The 16,810-nt window shown below is 40.1% G+C and overlaps 1 protein-coding gene across 6 annotated transcripts; it reads right to left on the reverse strand.

Moving 5' to 3' along the window:
• Nucleotides 1–1,720: 1,720 nt before the first annotated feature.
• LOC146700114 (dixin-like) lies at nucleotides 1,721–16,334 on the reverse strand. 6 transcript variants are annotated; one of them, XR_014922512.1, is made up of 23 exons: nucleotides 15,919–16,332; nucleotides 15,067–15,196; nucleotides 14,741–14,866; nucleotides 14,273–14,504; nucleotides 13,031–13,132; nucleotides 10,627–10,721; nucleotides 10,417–10,520; nucleotides 9,935–10,021; nucleotides 9,605–9,658; nucleotides 9,409–9,459; nucleotides 9,201–9,305; nucleotides 9,025–9,078; nucleotides 8,828–8,899; nucleotides 7,521–7,592; nucleotides 7,345–7,410; nucleotides 6,903–7,052; nucleotides 6,587–6,650; nucleotides 6,408–6,504; nucleotides 4,932–5,040; nucleotides 4,715–4,794; nucleotides 4,517–4,636; nucleotides 2,044–2,182; nucleotides 1,721–1,896 (listed from the first exon to the last, which is right to left on the reverse strand). XR_014922512.1 is itself a non-coding variant. In XM_085470183.1 (21 exons), the coding sequence occupies exons 1-21, from the start codon at nucleotides 15,979–15,981 to the stop codon at nucleotides 4,627–4,629; spliced, it is 1,920 nt and encodes a 639-aa protein (XP_085326309.1). In that variant the 5' UTR covers nucleotides 15,982–16,334; the 3' UTR covers nucleotides 3,453–4,626. The 6 variants fall into 6 exon arrangements, 3 of the variants coding, with proteins under 3 accessions (XP_085326309.1, XP_085326308.1, XP_085326310.1); XR_014922511.1 differs by having other exon boundaries at nucleotides 1,981–2,182; XR_014922510.1 differs by having other exon boundaries at nucleotides 1,721–2,182.
• Between the last annotated feature and the right edge of the window lie 476 nt (nucleotides 16,335–16,810).

Genomic DNA, 16,810 nt, shown 5'->3' on the forward strand with positions numbered 1-16,810 from the left:
ACATTCCTAAGCATCACATTAGATTCCTCTTTCACTGGGATGCCACAGTCTCATAAAACGCACAACCCTTTGTGTACGGCGATCACAAAATCTGGTGTGCAGTGAGCTCATAGATGAAACTAAGGTAACTCACAAATATGAACTATGTGAGCAGAAACGTGTCTGCTGAAATAATAGGAGGCTTAAAACTACACATTCTCTCTTTAACAAGGGAGCTAGAGGTTGGCGAATGGAGGGAGGCCAATCTTCAGACCTTCAATACTGCAAAATATCAGTAAACAAAACTGAATCCATTTCACCGACATTACAATTTCTGTTCAACTGCCAGGACAACTAAACTTGAAATCAGTTACTGTTGTCTTGGGGGTTTCTGTTTCTTTTCCCTCCCCCACAGATGAAGCAGAGAAGAGGAAAAACCAGTTCAGAAGTCACCCCCCTGCCCCTGGTACACCACCAACCTCTATTGATTGAAAGGTATATTTTTATTTTTAAGAAATAAAAAAGTTAAGTTTACTCAGAATATACAGTTTAGTTCAGTTGCTAATGGAGTGATGCTTAGTTAACAAGCTGAGTTAAATAAATGTGTGGTGAATGATTGTTTAAACTAAGTATCATCAGTTAATGTAACTCTGTTATTAGTATATTCAAATGATGATGCATTACCACCACCAACTGGTAGAATATGGAGATAAAGCTCATCAGCTATTATTTGACATAAAAACTCACAAAGTGTTAATTATAAACAGAAAAAATCACAGCTTAACCTTGAATGGTTTTAAGCTTTGTCCTTCATTACTTCCCATCTCTGCTGATATCACATATCCACAAAATAATTAAAGCATCTGATTGGTGCTGTTATAATAACCTTTCCCTGAACATAAAAAAAAAAGAAGAGAGAAATCATTGATTTCAAGCGACAGCGAGGGGCGCTCAGGCCACTGGAATCAGGGGTTGACGTAGAGAGGGTGCTTGCTTTATATTTCTGGGAGGTCCTTAAATGGACAACGAACGGTGCTCCTATTATTAAAAAGGCACAACAGAGACTTTATTTCCTCAGAATACTAAAGAAGGCCCACCTGTCTGCAAATCTATTAGAGTCTTTCTACCTCTGCTCAATATAAAGCCTCCTGACGTACTGTATAACAGTCTGGTTTGGGAACTGCTCAGCAGCAGACAGAGAAACTCTCCACAAGGTGATAAAAACTGTTCAGGGCATCATCGGCCAGCACCTGCCGCCTCTGGAGGACATCCACTGGTCTGTTCACTCTGCTCCTCCCTGGGAAACGGTACAGGTTACTGAATTCCCCCACTGCCAGATTAAAGAACAGCTTCTACCCAGCGGCTATCACTGAACCCTCCTCCCACTTGTGACATTACAGTAAGTTTCTACTCACTATAGACTCGGTACCCCACACACTTTTTTGCAATAAGATATATTACATTTTCATAAGTGGCTTCACACTGCTTACTGTCGTTTTTTATATTTCTTTGTATTTATTCTGTGTATCTTGATAATTGATCATTTTATTGTACTCCATTTTAAATGTACATCCAAACCTCCAGGAAATCTCAGTGTTTATCCCACAGACGATAAACGTTCTGTCGTGTCAGTTTTCATGAAGCACCAGGAGTACAAACACTTCCTTTGCCACACTTGACATACTGTATGTATCGTAATCAAGCCTCAAGTTGGACCCAGAAAGCAGACCCAGACAACAAAGAATATTAAAGCCTTTATTTTCATCACACAAGAAAGGACTAAAGAGGATAGAGGTAACAATTAGCAGTGACAAAATACAGTGGTTTGGTAAACATGGCGTGGTGACGTAGCTATGAGCAACCAGAGAAACGGGACAGTGAAGGTAACTGGAGCATGGCTGGTATGTAATGGTCACACTTGGGAGAGAGGAGAATGGAGTTAGAACGGGAGCCAAGGGTGAGTTTAAGAGAAGGTGAGTATGACAGTTTTTCCTAGCTTACTTGCAGGAGGAGTGATAGAGGTGGCGTGAGTCCAGGAGGATTCGTGAGTGTGAGATGGCTGACCTGAGTTCAGTTGGGTCTGAGGTGATGAGTGGGCAGGAGGGCATGCAGGTGAGGCGCCAAGGAATTCCCAGAGAGCAGGTATGAAAACAGAATCCCAGAGGTGAGTCTCAATCATGCGCCATGAAGTATCCGGGAGCAACTAGAGCAAGAGATAACAGCATAAGCAGAGCACTTAAGAGAACAAACATGAAACATGGGAGCCAGTTACCAACATAGAGGAACCTGGTGGAAATTATGCCTTATGGTTGGTAGAATATGGCTGATATGAAGATGCACCTGGTCGTTTTTTGTGCTGTATCGGCTGTTTCTATAGCACAGACTGACTGAAGTGGTAGAAGTGAGATTTAGAGTCTATTCTTGGCAGTGCACCTGGGTTAAGAAGTCAAGAACTGCCAAGTTGGATGGGGCAGTCCTATTATAAGCGAAATAATCATCATTTCATATCTAACATGTCACAGACCTGTCAAATAACTATAAAGACAATGGATGATAGAGTCCAGCAGGAGTGTCCAGAAAGTGATGTGTCGACTATAATGAAGGATGCAAAACGGTGTAAAATTACATACTGATCAAAGTAAGTCTCATCTACTAGCTAACTGTGTTTTATGAAAAAGATTTGGACTCAGTCAGGGAAATAAAAGATGGGAATTTAATAAATTTAAATGCAAAGTATACAAAGCTACAAAACAAAAGAAGGAGGAGTTGGTGACTCCTCACAAATAAATAAGAGCCCTGATATGCCCGAGAGTTTTTGTCTTTGTTGACTTTTGACCTACATGTGTTTAAGGCTTTTCACCCCGGGGTTGTTTTGCTTTTCTTTGTGTTAAGATGTTGTTTTTCTGTTTATATGAATCTGTTCAATTAACTCTGTTTCAAGAATTCTGCTCTTTTCAAGAATTAGCAAATCTTTCAATCCATCCAATTCTGTGTGATAGTAGTCAACACAATGAGGGTAACTCTGCACAAAGCACATTAAATGGACACTGATTTTAAGTTTTTAACCTCTAAGCTCTGGTTTTATGCTTTTTATTTTAGTCCTCGTTTCACAGTGTTTAGGGTTGAGTCCAGACTTGCAATTATAATTTATGATTAAACTATTAAATGAACTGAAAATGCATTTGAGACCATCATTCTCTGCTTTACTTCACTAATTAAAATCACCTTCGGCTCCGACAAACAGGAAGACAACTTGCAACGCCTTGACATTTATTCACCGAAAAAATGAAGAAAATAATCAGAACTTGACCAATCATGAAAGAGATTAACCTAATATGTTCTGTCTCAGTTGGAATGAGTGAACCCATTGCAATCCCAGTTCATCTCAGATGAAATCAATAATAAAGACATTGATATTCATGGAAATGTATTGCATGTGCAATATAAAAACGGGAACAACACATTTCTTTAAAAAAAAAAACAGTCTCAGGTTTTATTTCAAAAATACCTAACGTACAATAAAAGCTGTTAACAGACAGTATTCACTTAAAAAATAACTTTTAGCAAACAGCTCAGGTGTTCAATAATCCTCTCACCAGTATATTTCTACATTCTACAGTACAGCCAGTCGTGGTATTCAAGCAGGAGTTAATAAACAGACGTCTGCATGGATTCTGCTGGATTCTGTAGGAGTTTATTCCAAATGGCAAGACAGGGGCAGGGAGAAACAATGACATGTGTGACAACCAGTTTAACTTCCCAAACACACACATCTGTGTGTGCGCACACACATACACCCGCACACAGTAAAAAGAAAGATGGCTAAATGTTACAGAACAAGGATCCTGTGAACGTTCTGATGTAAAATTCACATCCAGAGCATATTTCGACCAGAGGAGGGACATCCTCGGTTCATAATCTCTTTAAACAAACAGCAGGCATAAAATGAATATATTTAAAGGCATAGTGAAGACACAAATTTACACAAAATGCGTTTTTACTATCAGAAGTTCAATCTGAGCATGCTTACAAGGCACGCCGATTGGCTACAAAGCCACATTCAACTCTCCTCTTGATTTAGTTCACAAATGAGTCCTTTTGACTGCCATGCCATCATACGTAACTAACACGAAACACAGAAATACAGCCGTGTCTTGTCTCTCTATATTTTGTCGACCACAGTTTAGACAAATCAGAGCGCAAAACATGTACAACAACACCCCCCCCCCCCCCCATTTCTTTATCTGAAGGTAACAGCTTATAGTAATGAAAACTGTAACGTACCCGAGGACATAGCAGAAAACATAAATTTGTAACATGTAATCTGGTGGTGTCTCTTTGAAGGCAACACTGATGAACAAGTAATAAAAACTAAACAGTGACTACAGTAAATGTTCTGTAGTTGTGGTGAAACAACAACGCTACTGTGGTTTTCGACGGGTCCTTTAAAATGTTATTTCTGAGTCCATAAATAGCTTCACCGTATAAGGCACTGACTTTTACACTATTATGGACATCAGTTACAATGAACCCAAACCTGGTGCTCCTACAGTATTTTGATAGAAGGTCCAGTCCACTTGTGCCTTTGCTGCCTTAATGTGCCTCTGGGATCACAGTAAAAAGTGTCGAAAGCCTCTCAGTTTGAACCTACAGCGGCCTGAGACAGAAAACATAATTAGCTCCCCAACACTGAGATTTAGGGGAACAAACAGAGACAGATGGATCATGCCGTTACCTTTCCTCACCACAATCCTCTTCTAACCAGGCCACTATTTTTCCTTCCCAACCTGGAACAATTGCTTCATCCAGGAATACCTGCAGGCAAGAGTAAAGACTAATTAGTTTTTAGTACAAGAAATTCTAGGATTATTTAGCATATTAGGTAATAATAACAACAAACCCTCAGCAGTGTGCACCAGATTTGATTTTACACTTGTGCTGCTTTTTCTCACCTCTTCTTTCACAGTGCCAAACTCTGGGTCCAGGGCTTTAAAGTGATACCTGTAGTTTCCCTCTCGATCAACAGCTGCCTTAACGTCCTTGAGAGTCACCTCACCCAGCCTGGACAACACAAGCAAAGAAACTGTGTCACGCTAATTATAATTTTCGAATTTCTTGGCCTGACCTGACACAGTTTACTACACTGAAGCATATGGGAATTGGAAAGGGCAGGTGATTGGATACGTTGTCTCTCACAGGCTGATTTCACAAAATCAGATAAGCCAATCTAAGAGTACGCTGAATAGAAATACTAAGTCTCGGGCATAGACTGTATACAGAAGATGGAAGCAGCCACATTTTGTTAAGCATTTTGAGAATAGGGCTGTTCGATATAACGATATATATCAGGTGATGATATAAAAATGTCTATCGTTTCATTTTACGCTATCGTTTGTTTCGTGGTGTCGCAAAATAAACTGTTTACGGCAATATTTTTTCATCGTTTTGATGGTCACTGTAGTGGCTATATTAATTTCTTACAGTTCTCTCTTTCTCTTAGATTTTATATAACCACACTACGGACGGACAAGCGCCTGTTTTTATGCATTGTGGTTAGCAACAACGACGGTAACAACATCGCATGTCCACTTGTTTGTGTTCCACATAAACCTTTCACAATAAAGCTCAAGATCCTGTTGAGACTTTTCAAAATAAACTGAATCACGTGAAAGAGCAGATTATTTACGGATGAGAATTAAAAAAAGAGCAGCCAGGTGCTAAAAAATAAACCTTAGATTCAAATGTTAGAACAGGCTTTTCCCCGCAGCACGCCGTGTAATAAAAACGGCGGCCTTTACAACTTATGTCTAAAAATGTATCGTTTCATGCATGTGTTAAAACACTCAACTCCAGCTACATGACGCCCAGCTGGAAACACTTCCCGCAAGACGAGCTGCCCGAGATTCACAGAATTTACAGAAAATGTTACATTTTTGTGATTTATATCGTTATCGGGACGATAGATGTCTTATATCGGGATATGAGATTTTGGTCATAGCGCACAACCCTATTTGAGAAGCATTTTGTTCGTTGTCAATATGATGTGGCACGTAAAAGGTGGGTCTGACAAGGATACGGAGGCCAACAGAGTCCATAATTTCCAAAATGATCATGTTATATTCAATAAGGTGTGAAACTAATGATTTGAAGTCATAAACTCATTGGGAAAGTGTTTCCTGAGGTCATAGATCAAAGGACGGGTCTGTGTTCTCAGACTTCTACACAATCAAACTTCTTTTCTAACCATGCCTCCTGTTGGCCATTAGAAAGATTGCAGGTTTATGACACTATAGAGACCCAAAATAACCATCTTTTAAATACAGTCTAAGGTGTGAAGCACTTCAGTCAGTGTAGCTAGCAGTACAGTTAGTATATTCTTTCAATTGTTGCTGTGTAACATTATCACACTCGTCTATAAACACACAAACCTCTTCGGTATAGTGATCATTGAAGGCGTTGGGGATTTTCCAGTAAAATAAAGGATTTTTGTGGAGGAAGATGAACCACTGTGGGACTGACAATTGTCTATAACAAAACAACAAGAACACAATCAGTAAAATGATTACATTGTATGGCTGTGAAGCTAGGACACACTAAAGGCTCTTACTTGTGGAAGACGACGAGTCCAAATCTCCGTGTTGGGCTTTGCATCTCGGAGATTTCCCCCTTCCCTGGATAAAATTACCAAAACAAAAAACAAAAACCCTCTTTGAATCTTCAATAAAAATTCAGGGTAAAAATCTGATTTTAAAGTGATCATCAGCTGATAGTTTAACAAGTCAGCAGCTACTTTTAGTTACAGCAGACTCGCCAATCGACTCGTGACACCACACAGTTTGAGCTTTTAACCCACAAGGCACAGGTACTAACTAAACTCATAAGACTAATTTATCAGGTGTTCTGTGAATGCATGGTATTTGTACCCTCTGCGTGTGCAGAACATGCAGCCTGTCAATGAGTGATACAATGCCCTGCTCCAGGGTGTCCAGTGTATGGTGCTGCGGGTCGTGGTCTCTGAAGTTGTTCCTCAAACTCCGAAGTGCATCTCTGAGCAGCTGAACTTCTTCTGCCTGCTGACAGAGCACAAACAAACAAACTGAGCTAAACCCCCTCGTGCTTGTTTACACTGCTATTTCTGCATATATTCGACGTTTGTTATATCACAGAAACTCTATTTTGAAGCATAGTGCCTTCTGGGTAATCATTTGATCAGCAGTGATCAATGCTCAAACAATCTTATCACATTATCTCAGCATTTCAAAGAACTTGCTGGTCTAAAATTTAGAATACGGGTTTATGACATTTCAAGTGTAAAGAAATCAGCCAAAATACTGAGAAGTCTTATTGACAAAAAATAATATTTACGCCAGACACAGAAGGAGCAGGATTTCCAGGGTAAGAACAGCCATTATTTTCTGCACTGGTGGGAATCTGAAAAGAAAGAGGAATAATCAGCTGTTTATTGCAACTCTGAACTTATGTTTGAGGCAGACAGAACATAAAATCATCCTGCTTAAAGGACCGATGTAGAAAAATACTACCTCTTGTGGATCTCTGCTCATCAGCTCCTGCAGCATGCTGTTTTTATGCTCCAACTCTCTTTGTAGTTCATTCTGCCAAATCACGAATTAATGTAATCAATATGATGTAGTGCTTGCAGGCAATCATTGACAGAGCCCTGAATAAACTGTGATAGCCACAAAGACTTCTTTAAACTAAGAATGTGTAAGCATTTTATGACCCCAGGAAGCCAGAACTTCTGTTTCCAACTTGCATAGATCAGCTCAATATTCAACAAGCATGACCACAATGCCTAAGAGCACCCTCTTGGCTAACCTCAAGCCTGTTGACACTGGGTTTAACAACTAATCTCCAGGAGAATCAGTTTCATATCCTAGATATGCGACAGTCTGATAAACTGAGAGAAACTTTTCTGCAAACACCATCTTTAATTTCATTCAACATGATCGTTTGCTTCAATATATTAAAAATCAAGTAGTATCATCTTGATGAATCTTACAGATTAAATTGTGATGTTTGATGTTATAAGAATACAAATGATATGAAAAGTACAAATATGTATGTACTGTTTAAACCTCAAGCAGGTCAGTCCAAGGAAGTCACACATCACTGCCAACTCATTTGAAGGACAAACATTTGTGATTGGCCACCTTTGCATGCATCTCCAAAACATATAAAAAATGTAACCAAAAATCTTCATAGAGATCGCCAGGCCTGGCAATCTCTATGAAGATACAGACACATCTGATTTCCTCACCACGGCTCAGCACCTGGCTCAGAAACACACCAGCAGCAGGCAGCCCTCTTGTCCGATAACTCCAAACTCACCACTCACCATTTAACTGCTGCTTTTCTTTGTCTCAAAGGTGTGCCATATACGCACCGCTGATACAGTGAAACTGCAAATGTTTCTTTAAATCAGTTATGGTTCCTTTGATTGCTCATCCATTACTCGGATAACTGCAGCAATTCTAGAGCTATACATGCAAACAAGCGCTGACTCTCCAAGGAATATCTAAAGGTCGTTGGTTCTCTGACTGCTCCGGTCTGCATGCCTTGGTATACTTGGTCTGAAACCCAAGATTCGTTCATCATTGTGAATGCTAGACAGAAAGTCTTGTTATCTTATTTTAAGTTAAAGAAACTTCAGGAGGAAATTGAAGTTACTTATAAGGATGAGTTCATAGATCTACTTAAGAGGACTTCCTATCTAAAGCTATGTTTCAGGCAGTGGTTTAATTGACATGTGGTTAAAAAGACTGATTAATACTTCTCCATTAATCAAGACATCTTGTCAACAGGCAGAGAGAGAGAGAGAGCTTCACACCTGCATGTCCTGGCTTTCTTCGAGCTTGTGTTTGAGTTGCTGTAGAAGTCTGTCCTTCTGAGCGACCTCCTTCTGCTCACGCCCAACCAACCAAAGAGGAAATATGTGGCTCTACATTTAGTCAAACCTTATTGCACAAATGTGTTGTCATGATAAATGCTAAAGTGAGACTCAAATAATAAACTAGAGTAGCTCACCTTGCATTCAGCCCACAGCCTGTTGCATTCCTCCAGCTTCCACTGTAGCTCTGCCTGCAACACATTTCCACGGATGAGGGACTGTGCATTACACATCTATAATGCAAAGTGCCCAACTTTCTTGTAAACAGGACTCTGACTTTATGCTATAAAAATGGAATCGTATTGTATTGTACATTTTTGCTGTCGAGTTCATCCTTCGTCATGCTGGCTCTGAGCAGCTCTTGCTTCATCTGCAGTATCAGCGCCTCCTGAGTGCACAGTCTCTGCTGCTGGGCGTCCTGCACAACAACAACCCAACAGAAAGTCGGCACTTTTTCAATACAACTAGAATCATTTTCAACTAAGCACTAAGATCATTAACTGGGTCTAGATTTGTCCCACCTTGACTCCCTGCAGGCTCCTCACTTCCTGCTTACAGCACAACAGTTCCCTCTGAAGCAGCAAACACATCGTTAATAATGTTAATAATTAATCGCAGTGTGTTTCGCCACAAATCCATTCTGGGTGTCATGTTTCCCAACAAAAACAAGAGGAGAAAACAGTGACATAAAAAAAACCTTGTAAAAAGTAACTGTACCTTCAGCTCTTGAGCTTCCTCCATACTCTGATCTAAACGACTGCGAATGACTACCTGGAAAAAAAGAGAAAGAGGGAATGTGTGTGAGAACTGCAATGGAGTGAGAAAACAGTGAAATTGATACCCGTGTCACCCTCTGAGACATGCGCGCACACAAAAACCACAGCTATGAAACAGTAACGTGATCTGTAGTGAACACAAAGGGTTGAAGACGAAAATGACACAGGAATGACAGAGAAAGAGAGACAGCAAGACAGAGAGCAGACAGCAGGGATGAAATAAAGGCAACAAATGTGAGAGGAAAAACTAAGAAAAAGAAACCATTATTACCAGCTGCTGTTCAGACGTGTTCCCTTGTTCCAAAGTCAAAGACGCATCCTGCTCGTCCTCGGGCAGCGAACCACGCAGCAGCAGAGCCTACAAAGGCACACACATGTGACAGCAGTTTGCACGGTGTTACATTAGCTGGCAGGTTGCCTTATGAGGCAGTGCAGCTGTGTGCAAGGTGTATGTTAAGAACTAAAATAAAAGCTACTAAGAATTGCATTACAATCCTGCATCAAGTAAAAGTCAGTAGGTAAACAACATAAACAGGACCTTGCATGTTTATGTTGTTTAGGGTAGTGTGTTCTGGCCCAGTGCAGGGAACTGAACCATGACCCCCACACAGTTCTTTTAACAAGAAATCTCAAAAATCACCTGGAGCCTTCTTTTACTATATGTACGAAAACATGAGCAAAATACAAGCAGTGTTTCACAATATGCGAAGAAGCACATCAGTGACCAAACATGGAGGTTTATGATGAACACACCTGTAATGCAGACACCATTTTTCGTGTCTCCTGCACCTCTTTCTCCAAAGTATCATTGAGAGAGTCCCCCCATGCCATCTCCACTGCAACTTGAGATGACTCGGCTACACGCACACACGTGTACAAACAAATAACACAGTGTCACTGTGATGTCAGTGGGAAATTTGGAGAAATTTAGAAATGAACCTGAAGTGACGAGTTGTGTCTCACCACTGCTTTGCTGTTGCTCCTGGTCTTGCTCCTGCCTGTCTGAGTGGCTGCTCGGTGGAGCTCTTGGTGATGACAGCGGACTAACAGAGCTGAGGCTCATAAAGGACAAAACACTTATTAATCATCTTGCACTACAGAAGCATGTAGATTTGTGCACCTACATAAAGATTTTAAATACTTTTCATTCGTTTAACTCTCTGTCAGCTCTATTTTGCACACCTACAGAGAAGCTACACTTTTCTGTAGGATAGCAGAGACCAACAGCCTCCTCTCCAGAAAATAAATAAATAAATAAATAAATATATATATATAAAATATTACTTTACACCATGTATGACACTCCATTTAATGCTGACTCACATATCTTTGTTTCAGGTTCTTACTGCATGTCCTTCATAACACATATTTGCATTTTTAGCAGCATGAGAAAAAAAACACAACAACCACGAGACAAAAGTGACAGTTATCATGCACAAAGCACTGTAAACATGTCGTAAGCAAAGCATGTAAACTGCTACCAGGGTGTCTCTTTTATAAATCCTTGCAGATAAATGTCTTGTCTCACATCCTGGAGGAAAAGGAGCCTGAAGGGGTCAAAATCCACTTGAACTAACCAAACTTTCAGTTATGCTACAACACACATAACGTCACACAAACCTCAGGAATCACCACAAACCCACACAGCATCAGTGTCTTGCCTTACCATTTTATCTGTGCACCCCCCATAGCGAGCTATGGTCGCTTCAGCTGGTACTTAACAACTCCAAGTAGTTGACTTTGTCTGCAAGAGTCTAGCATCTACAGCTAAGACAAACTAATGGCAATTTGTGAATCTCCTCATGCTGAAACATCCGCTCCCCAGCCTCTAGCTAGCTAAGGGTAACCATGGCAATCAGCGCAGCAGCTTAGTATCTCTCAAATGAGCAACATATGGGAAGGATGGCAGCATCGGGTTTTATTTATATCTCTGATGAATCAGTGTCTCTCTGAGAAGACAAACCCCCACTGGACTACAAATAATCAATTAATTCAACCCTCACTCTAAAAATAACTAACTAAAAATATGATCACATAACTTCAAAATGGACATGTGATTTGAGAAGACAAAGGTTGATTTTTTTCCCCTGTCATCTGCCTGTGGTTTGCTCAGATGTACTAAAACACTCTCTCTTTCTTTCTCTTTCTTTCTCTCTCTCTCTCACACACACACACACACACACACACACACACACACACACACAGAGAGAGAACAAAACTTGCAGTCATATGCTCTGTCAGGCAGTTTCTGCAAAGTAAAACACTCACACCACAAAAATGTGGTTTTCTGTTTTTAAACTGCTGAAAAATAAGTTTTAAAAATGACAGATATCAAATTTACATAAACAGTGCTGCATGTAACACTAACATTCAGATACTTTTACAGATAAAAGTGGCAAATTTAGGAGAGAAAACTTGGAAAAGTAGTGTTTTAAGTCAAGCCTGTAGTGCATGGCTACCTAACTATATAGCTAATAGTTTGTTGTCGGCCTTTTATTAGAAAGATTTGCTGATCTTCAAATGTTACTTTCAAGTTACTGATCCCTTGAAAATACACACACCCAGCCTCAGAGGCTCACAAGCTAGTCTACTCCTAGTGATGATCCCAAGTCTGAATGAAAGAGCATTCAGCGTAAAATCAAACTGTGGATCCATCACTGTAACAACCCTAAATAAGTTAGCAGCTAAAAGGCCCTCTCTAATGTAAAAATACTTTTAAAAAAACAACATTTAATCACATCACTCTGTCAAATAAAACTAATAGACAGAAGCGGGGTCTCTGATAAAGGTCAGGGGCATTGTTGACACAAACAATTTAGGCCTAGTCTGGATGTACATGTCTCATAATATTAAAAACAGGGAGTGCCTGTGTAAACATCTCTGAGTGGGCTTTCATTGAAGTTTGATGTTTATAGTATTAAAGCTTCTAGATATCAGCTATAATACTATAATGTTATATATGCACAGATAGGTGGACTGAGTATTTCTGAGTATATTGTTAAAGGAAAAAATTGTGGAAAGAAAGAAGGAATCTCATGTGATCTCTGGGGTTTGAGCTGAACCTCTCCAAAGTACTCGTAGTATAATTCTAACATTTTATTGTAAGAGGCTTCATCCTGATAATATAACAAAGTATATGTCTACAAATAAAATTAATTAGAAATAAAGCTCTGTTACCTTGTATAGTGGAGGTTAATAAACCTCTTGATGACTTTCAGCCAGCAAAGCCAATACTCTTTATATGCATCGAGTTATGTAAACATGGCAATATGACAGCTTTCTAGTAATATAATTTCAGTCTGCTAAATTTATTTTTGCCCTGCATGACTATAACAGCAATGGCAAACACAGGCTTGTGCAAAATTACCTGCTATGCTGAGGGTTATCCTGTTCATCTGGGGCTCCTCTTTCATACTGTTCAACCAGTGCACGGACACACACACTCTTCTCCCCATCCAATCCACAGCCACTGAAAGACAACCGAATAGCTTTTCAACTTGCACACAGAGACATTCTTTATTTTATAGCGTTTGTGAGGATGGAAACGTGATGATCGGTGTTTCTCCACCAGAGGACAGCAAAGACCACAGAGCTATTGCTCTGTCACTCCACATCTGACCATCTCTGGTGCCATTTAAAGCTAAGAATCAGCCCTTTTAGGGCTTATGATACAACTGTACTCTGCCATAGAGAGCACAGGTTCAGCTGAAATGTGACTAAAAGGAAGCTTTAATTATTTGCTTCCTCCACAGATAAAGAATAGGAGCTGAAATACCAGATTCTTAGTTACTTAATTAGAATATGAATAATTTCTTGCAGTTCTGACAAACTAAGACAAGAAAAATGCACAAATAAATCAACAGACTTCATAAACAGGCAAACAATAATAACATACCTGACTGTATGCTACAGCCCTGTTTATACCAATGAGCTTTTTGAGCTTCAAGACATAAGAAGTCTTGTGCAAATAAAAAAAAATATGATCGGCAGCTTTACTTTTATCAAATACACATCAATGATTAAGCCATATGTGCTGAAAAACAACTCTTTCAAAATATGCATTTGCTAGTTTCCACAAAGACACACAATTGATTTCTAATGCACTCAAATCTAAAAAAAAATACGTAGAGCTGCTAAATAGTTTGACGATAAATATCTTTAATTATTTCTGGAACACAGCTTTCAGGCACTGCACATCTGGCGGTGCATTAATTATTTAACAACTCAATCATACAACTGTATGATCATTAAAAAAACTGGCTTTGTGGGGTTAAAATTTACTAGTTAAGCATGTGACACTTCCATGGTGTTGGTTTTATAAAAGTGAGTGAAAGTCCTCTGCAGATGTTGAGGTGTTTTCTACAATGCCGGCTAACTTTAGTCTGTTAGATCTGTAGGCCCATTTGATTGACTTGTATGAAAAGAGTAACCACTTTCAGGTGCAAATTAAAATAAGTGGACAGAGGAATTTTACAACAAAAACTTTACATTTGTCCGAACTACATCAAAGCAAATGACAGGAAAGCAGCCTCTGCATGATTCTAAACAGTAATCTATGGGGATAAGAGTTTACACCCATGATTATATTTACAACATGTGGCCAGCATACCTGTGGAGGCGTGCGGTATGTGTGGGCAGTGAGGCATCGTGTCGAGCTGATGCCAGAGTAGCAGCGGCACCCTGAGCTAGAGCAACAGTAGACAGAGGGTTGTGACTGGCATGGCCTCTCGTCAACCTCCTCCCGCTCCCAGAAGCATTCCTGTGATTGGCTGTTGGTTTGAAATGGGCCGCCAATGCCAGAATTACCCTCATTACGGATTTCAGATTACCATCGACAATGTCTGCAAAAACAAAAGAAGCACATGTTAAGAGTTTCCCTACACTTTTAGACACTGTTTACACTTATAGACAAATACGTATATTTGATACAAGTGTTTTATGGACTTTAAGTTCTAATTTTAATAACACTTCCTGGCTACAACTGTGAATAATGAGCCACAGAAAGTTTAGGAACATATACTCTTGAAATAAAGAAAAGAAAAAAAGAGCGGAAATACATAGTTTTCTGTAAGTTTACCTCTTGCGGATATGTGAGGCATGCGTATGTGCCTGGAGGAAATGAAGCGCAAGACTTCCTCCACATTCTTCCTGCTCTCCTCTTTGTTTTGTGGAGCAGCATACACTCCCTCCAGCACCTCCCCAGCTCCCAAAGAGAATACGAAACATCATTAACGGCCATGTAAAGAACAAGTGTTAAAAAAGACGAACAGGTGTTGAGCACAGACTGTGTTCAACCCTAAATTAAACAACATCTTATTGATGGTTTATTTTGTTTTTTCCCTCTATTATTTTTTCATCATGTCATCCATTTGTTTGTGTGTCAGTGTGCAGAATTGTATTTACCAACTATCTCGATTAGCTGTGTGAGCACAACCCCATCCTGCAGATCATGCCTGAGGTCTGCGATGAGCTTCAAGCCTGGTTTCCTCTTCAGCTGAGAGTTCACCCAGGAAACATATGCTGCCAGCTGCTGCTGCAATCCATCAATCAGATGCACAAATCCGACAAACCACAAACACACACATTAGACTGGCTGCCAAAGAAGCCTGCGACAACGGCATAACACACGGGTGCCTTTGTTTACGCCACTGGGTCAGGGGGAGAGGGGGCAGGGTCCGCCTATTGTCCCAATGGATTTTACTTTTACTCCGTGAAGTCAGTCATGTACCTTCACGTTCAGAGTAGAGGTGCAGAGTTCACCATACTCCCCCATTGTACTTCACACGGTTCACTCGTACACTCCGTGGGTTTACCACATCCTTACCGGTATCGGTCAGTCACGTGACACCCCGTTGTCCGGGATACGCCACAAAGAACCTACCCATCTCCACAAACCAGAAACGCTCATTTCACGCTAATTGTGATGTTTAATTGCGATGTTTGGTAGCAGTCGAGTCTCACTTCCTGTCAACCGTTTCGTTAAACGTTATTGTAGCCATCCAAGTCAGGCATAAAACTACATCTTACGTCAGTTATTTGTCCAATTATTTCATTTACAACCGTCATATGAAATTAGCAAAAACGGCGTCAACATTACCTGAGCTGCACAAACTACAATAAAGGATGCTTTTTTATTTTTATCTAAGGTTAACTTCAGTGTCCTACCGGCTGACGTTTAAGAAATTTAATCGCTTTACAATTTACAACAAACACAACGTAATAAACATTAGCAGTAGTAACGCCGAGTAAAGTTACCTCGTTGAAGCCTCCGTGAAGAACCTCATCCATCAAACTTCCTCTCGAGAGTGAGGCGATCATCTTCTCACTCGAAAACCCATTTAAGCCAGCCAGCTAGCTGGCTAGCTTCGCTGACTGTCACACGGCTGGTCTAAACATGGGGCAGAGCCCCGTTACTAACTACTGCTGCCCTTCTGCAAACGTCAACAAACCCAGACAATTGGGGGATCTGAGGAAACGACTACCGTTACTCGGGCATGCAGACCGGTGTGAAGTAAGATTAGACACTCGGAACATCCGGTTGAACGTTTCACAATAAAAATGCACATGACTTCCGGAAGTCGTGAAGCGTTCAGATCAAGTACTAATGAACACATTTTAATGACCTCTAAGTCACTGTCATTTTTACTTTCCTCGCTATGATTTACGTTTTGTTTTTAGACACCTTCAGAACTGTTTAGGCCTTATAACTGACCTTAAAACTGGAGCTGCCAAAACCAATCAAGGCACCTCTCAGGATTTCTTTCTTTATCTGTCAAAGATCCTTTAGCCCTGTCGATTGACACGTTTGGGTCAGGTTCCCTGAGGTGTTGTCCTACCAGGAAAGGCTGTCGTTATTAAGGGAGTGCAGTATTTAAGATGGCTTTAGCGTCAAAATCCAGCAAGGGGAAGATCCAAGGTTTCCCAGGGGAACAATGTATTTTAATAAGATAATCACTGTTTTTATTTTTCTGTCTGTGGTCAAAAGCTTGTGGCTGAATGGTGTACAAATGTTCACAGGAAAACAAAAATGAAAATCTTCCTAACTTTTAGTTACAATTATTTAAAAGGCAGAATTAATGTTTGGTGACACCTATTTTTGATACTCCTGATGCTTTGTTTGTATTGATGTTATTTGTGTGGTGAAATG

Source organism: Copadichromis virginalis, linkage group LG10 (assembly GCF_057382275.1).
Source record: "Copadichromis virginalis isolate Kocher_CV1m ecotype Utaka linkage group LG10, C_Virginalis_male_GT1.1, whole genome shotgun sequence".
NCBI classification, from domain to species: Eukaryota; Metazoa; Chordata; class Actinopteri; order Cichliformes; family Cichlidae; genus Copadichromis; species Copadichromis virginalis.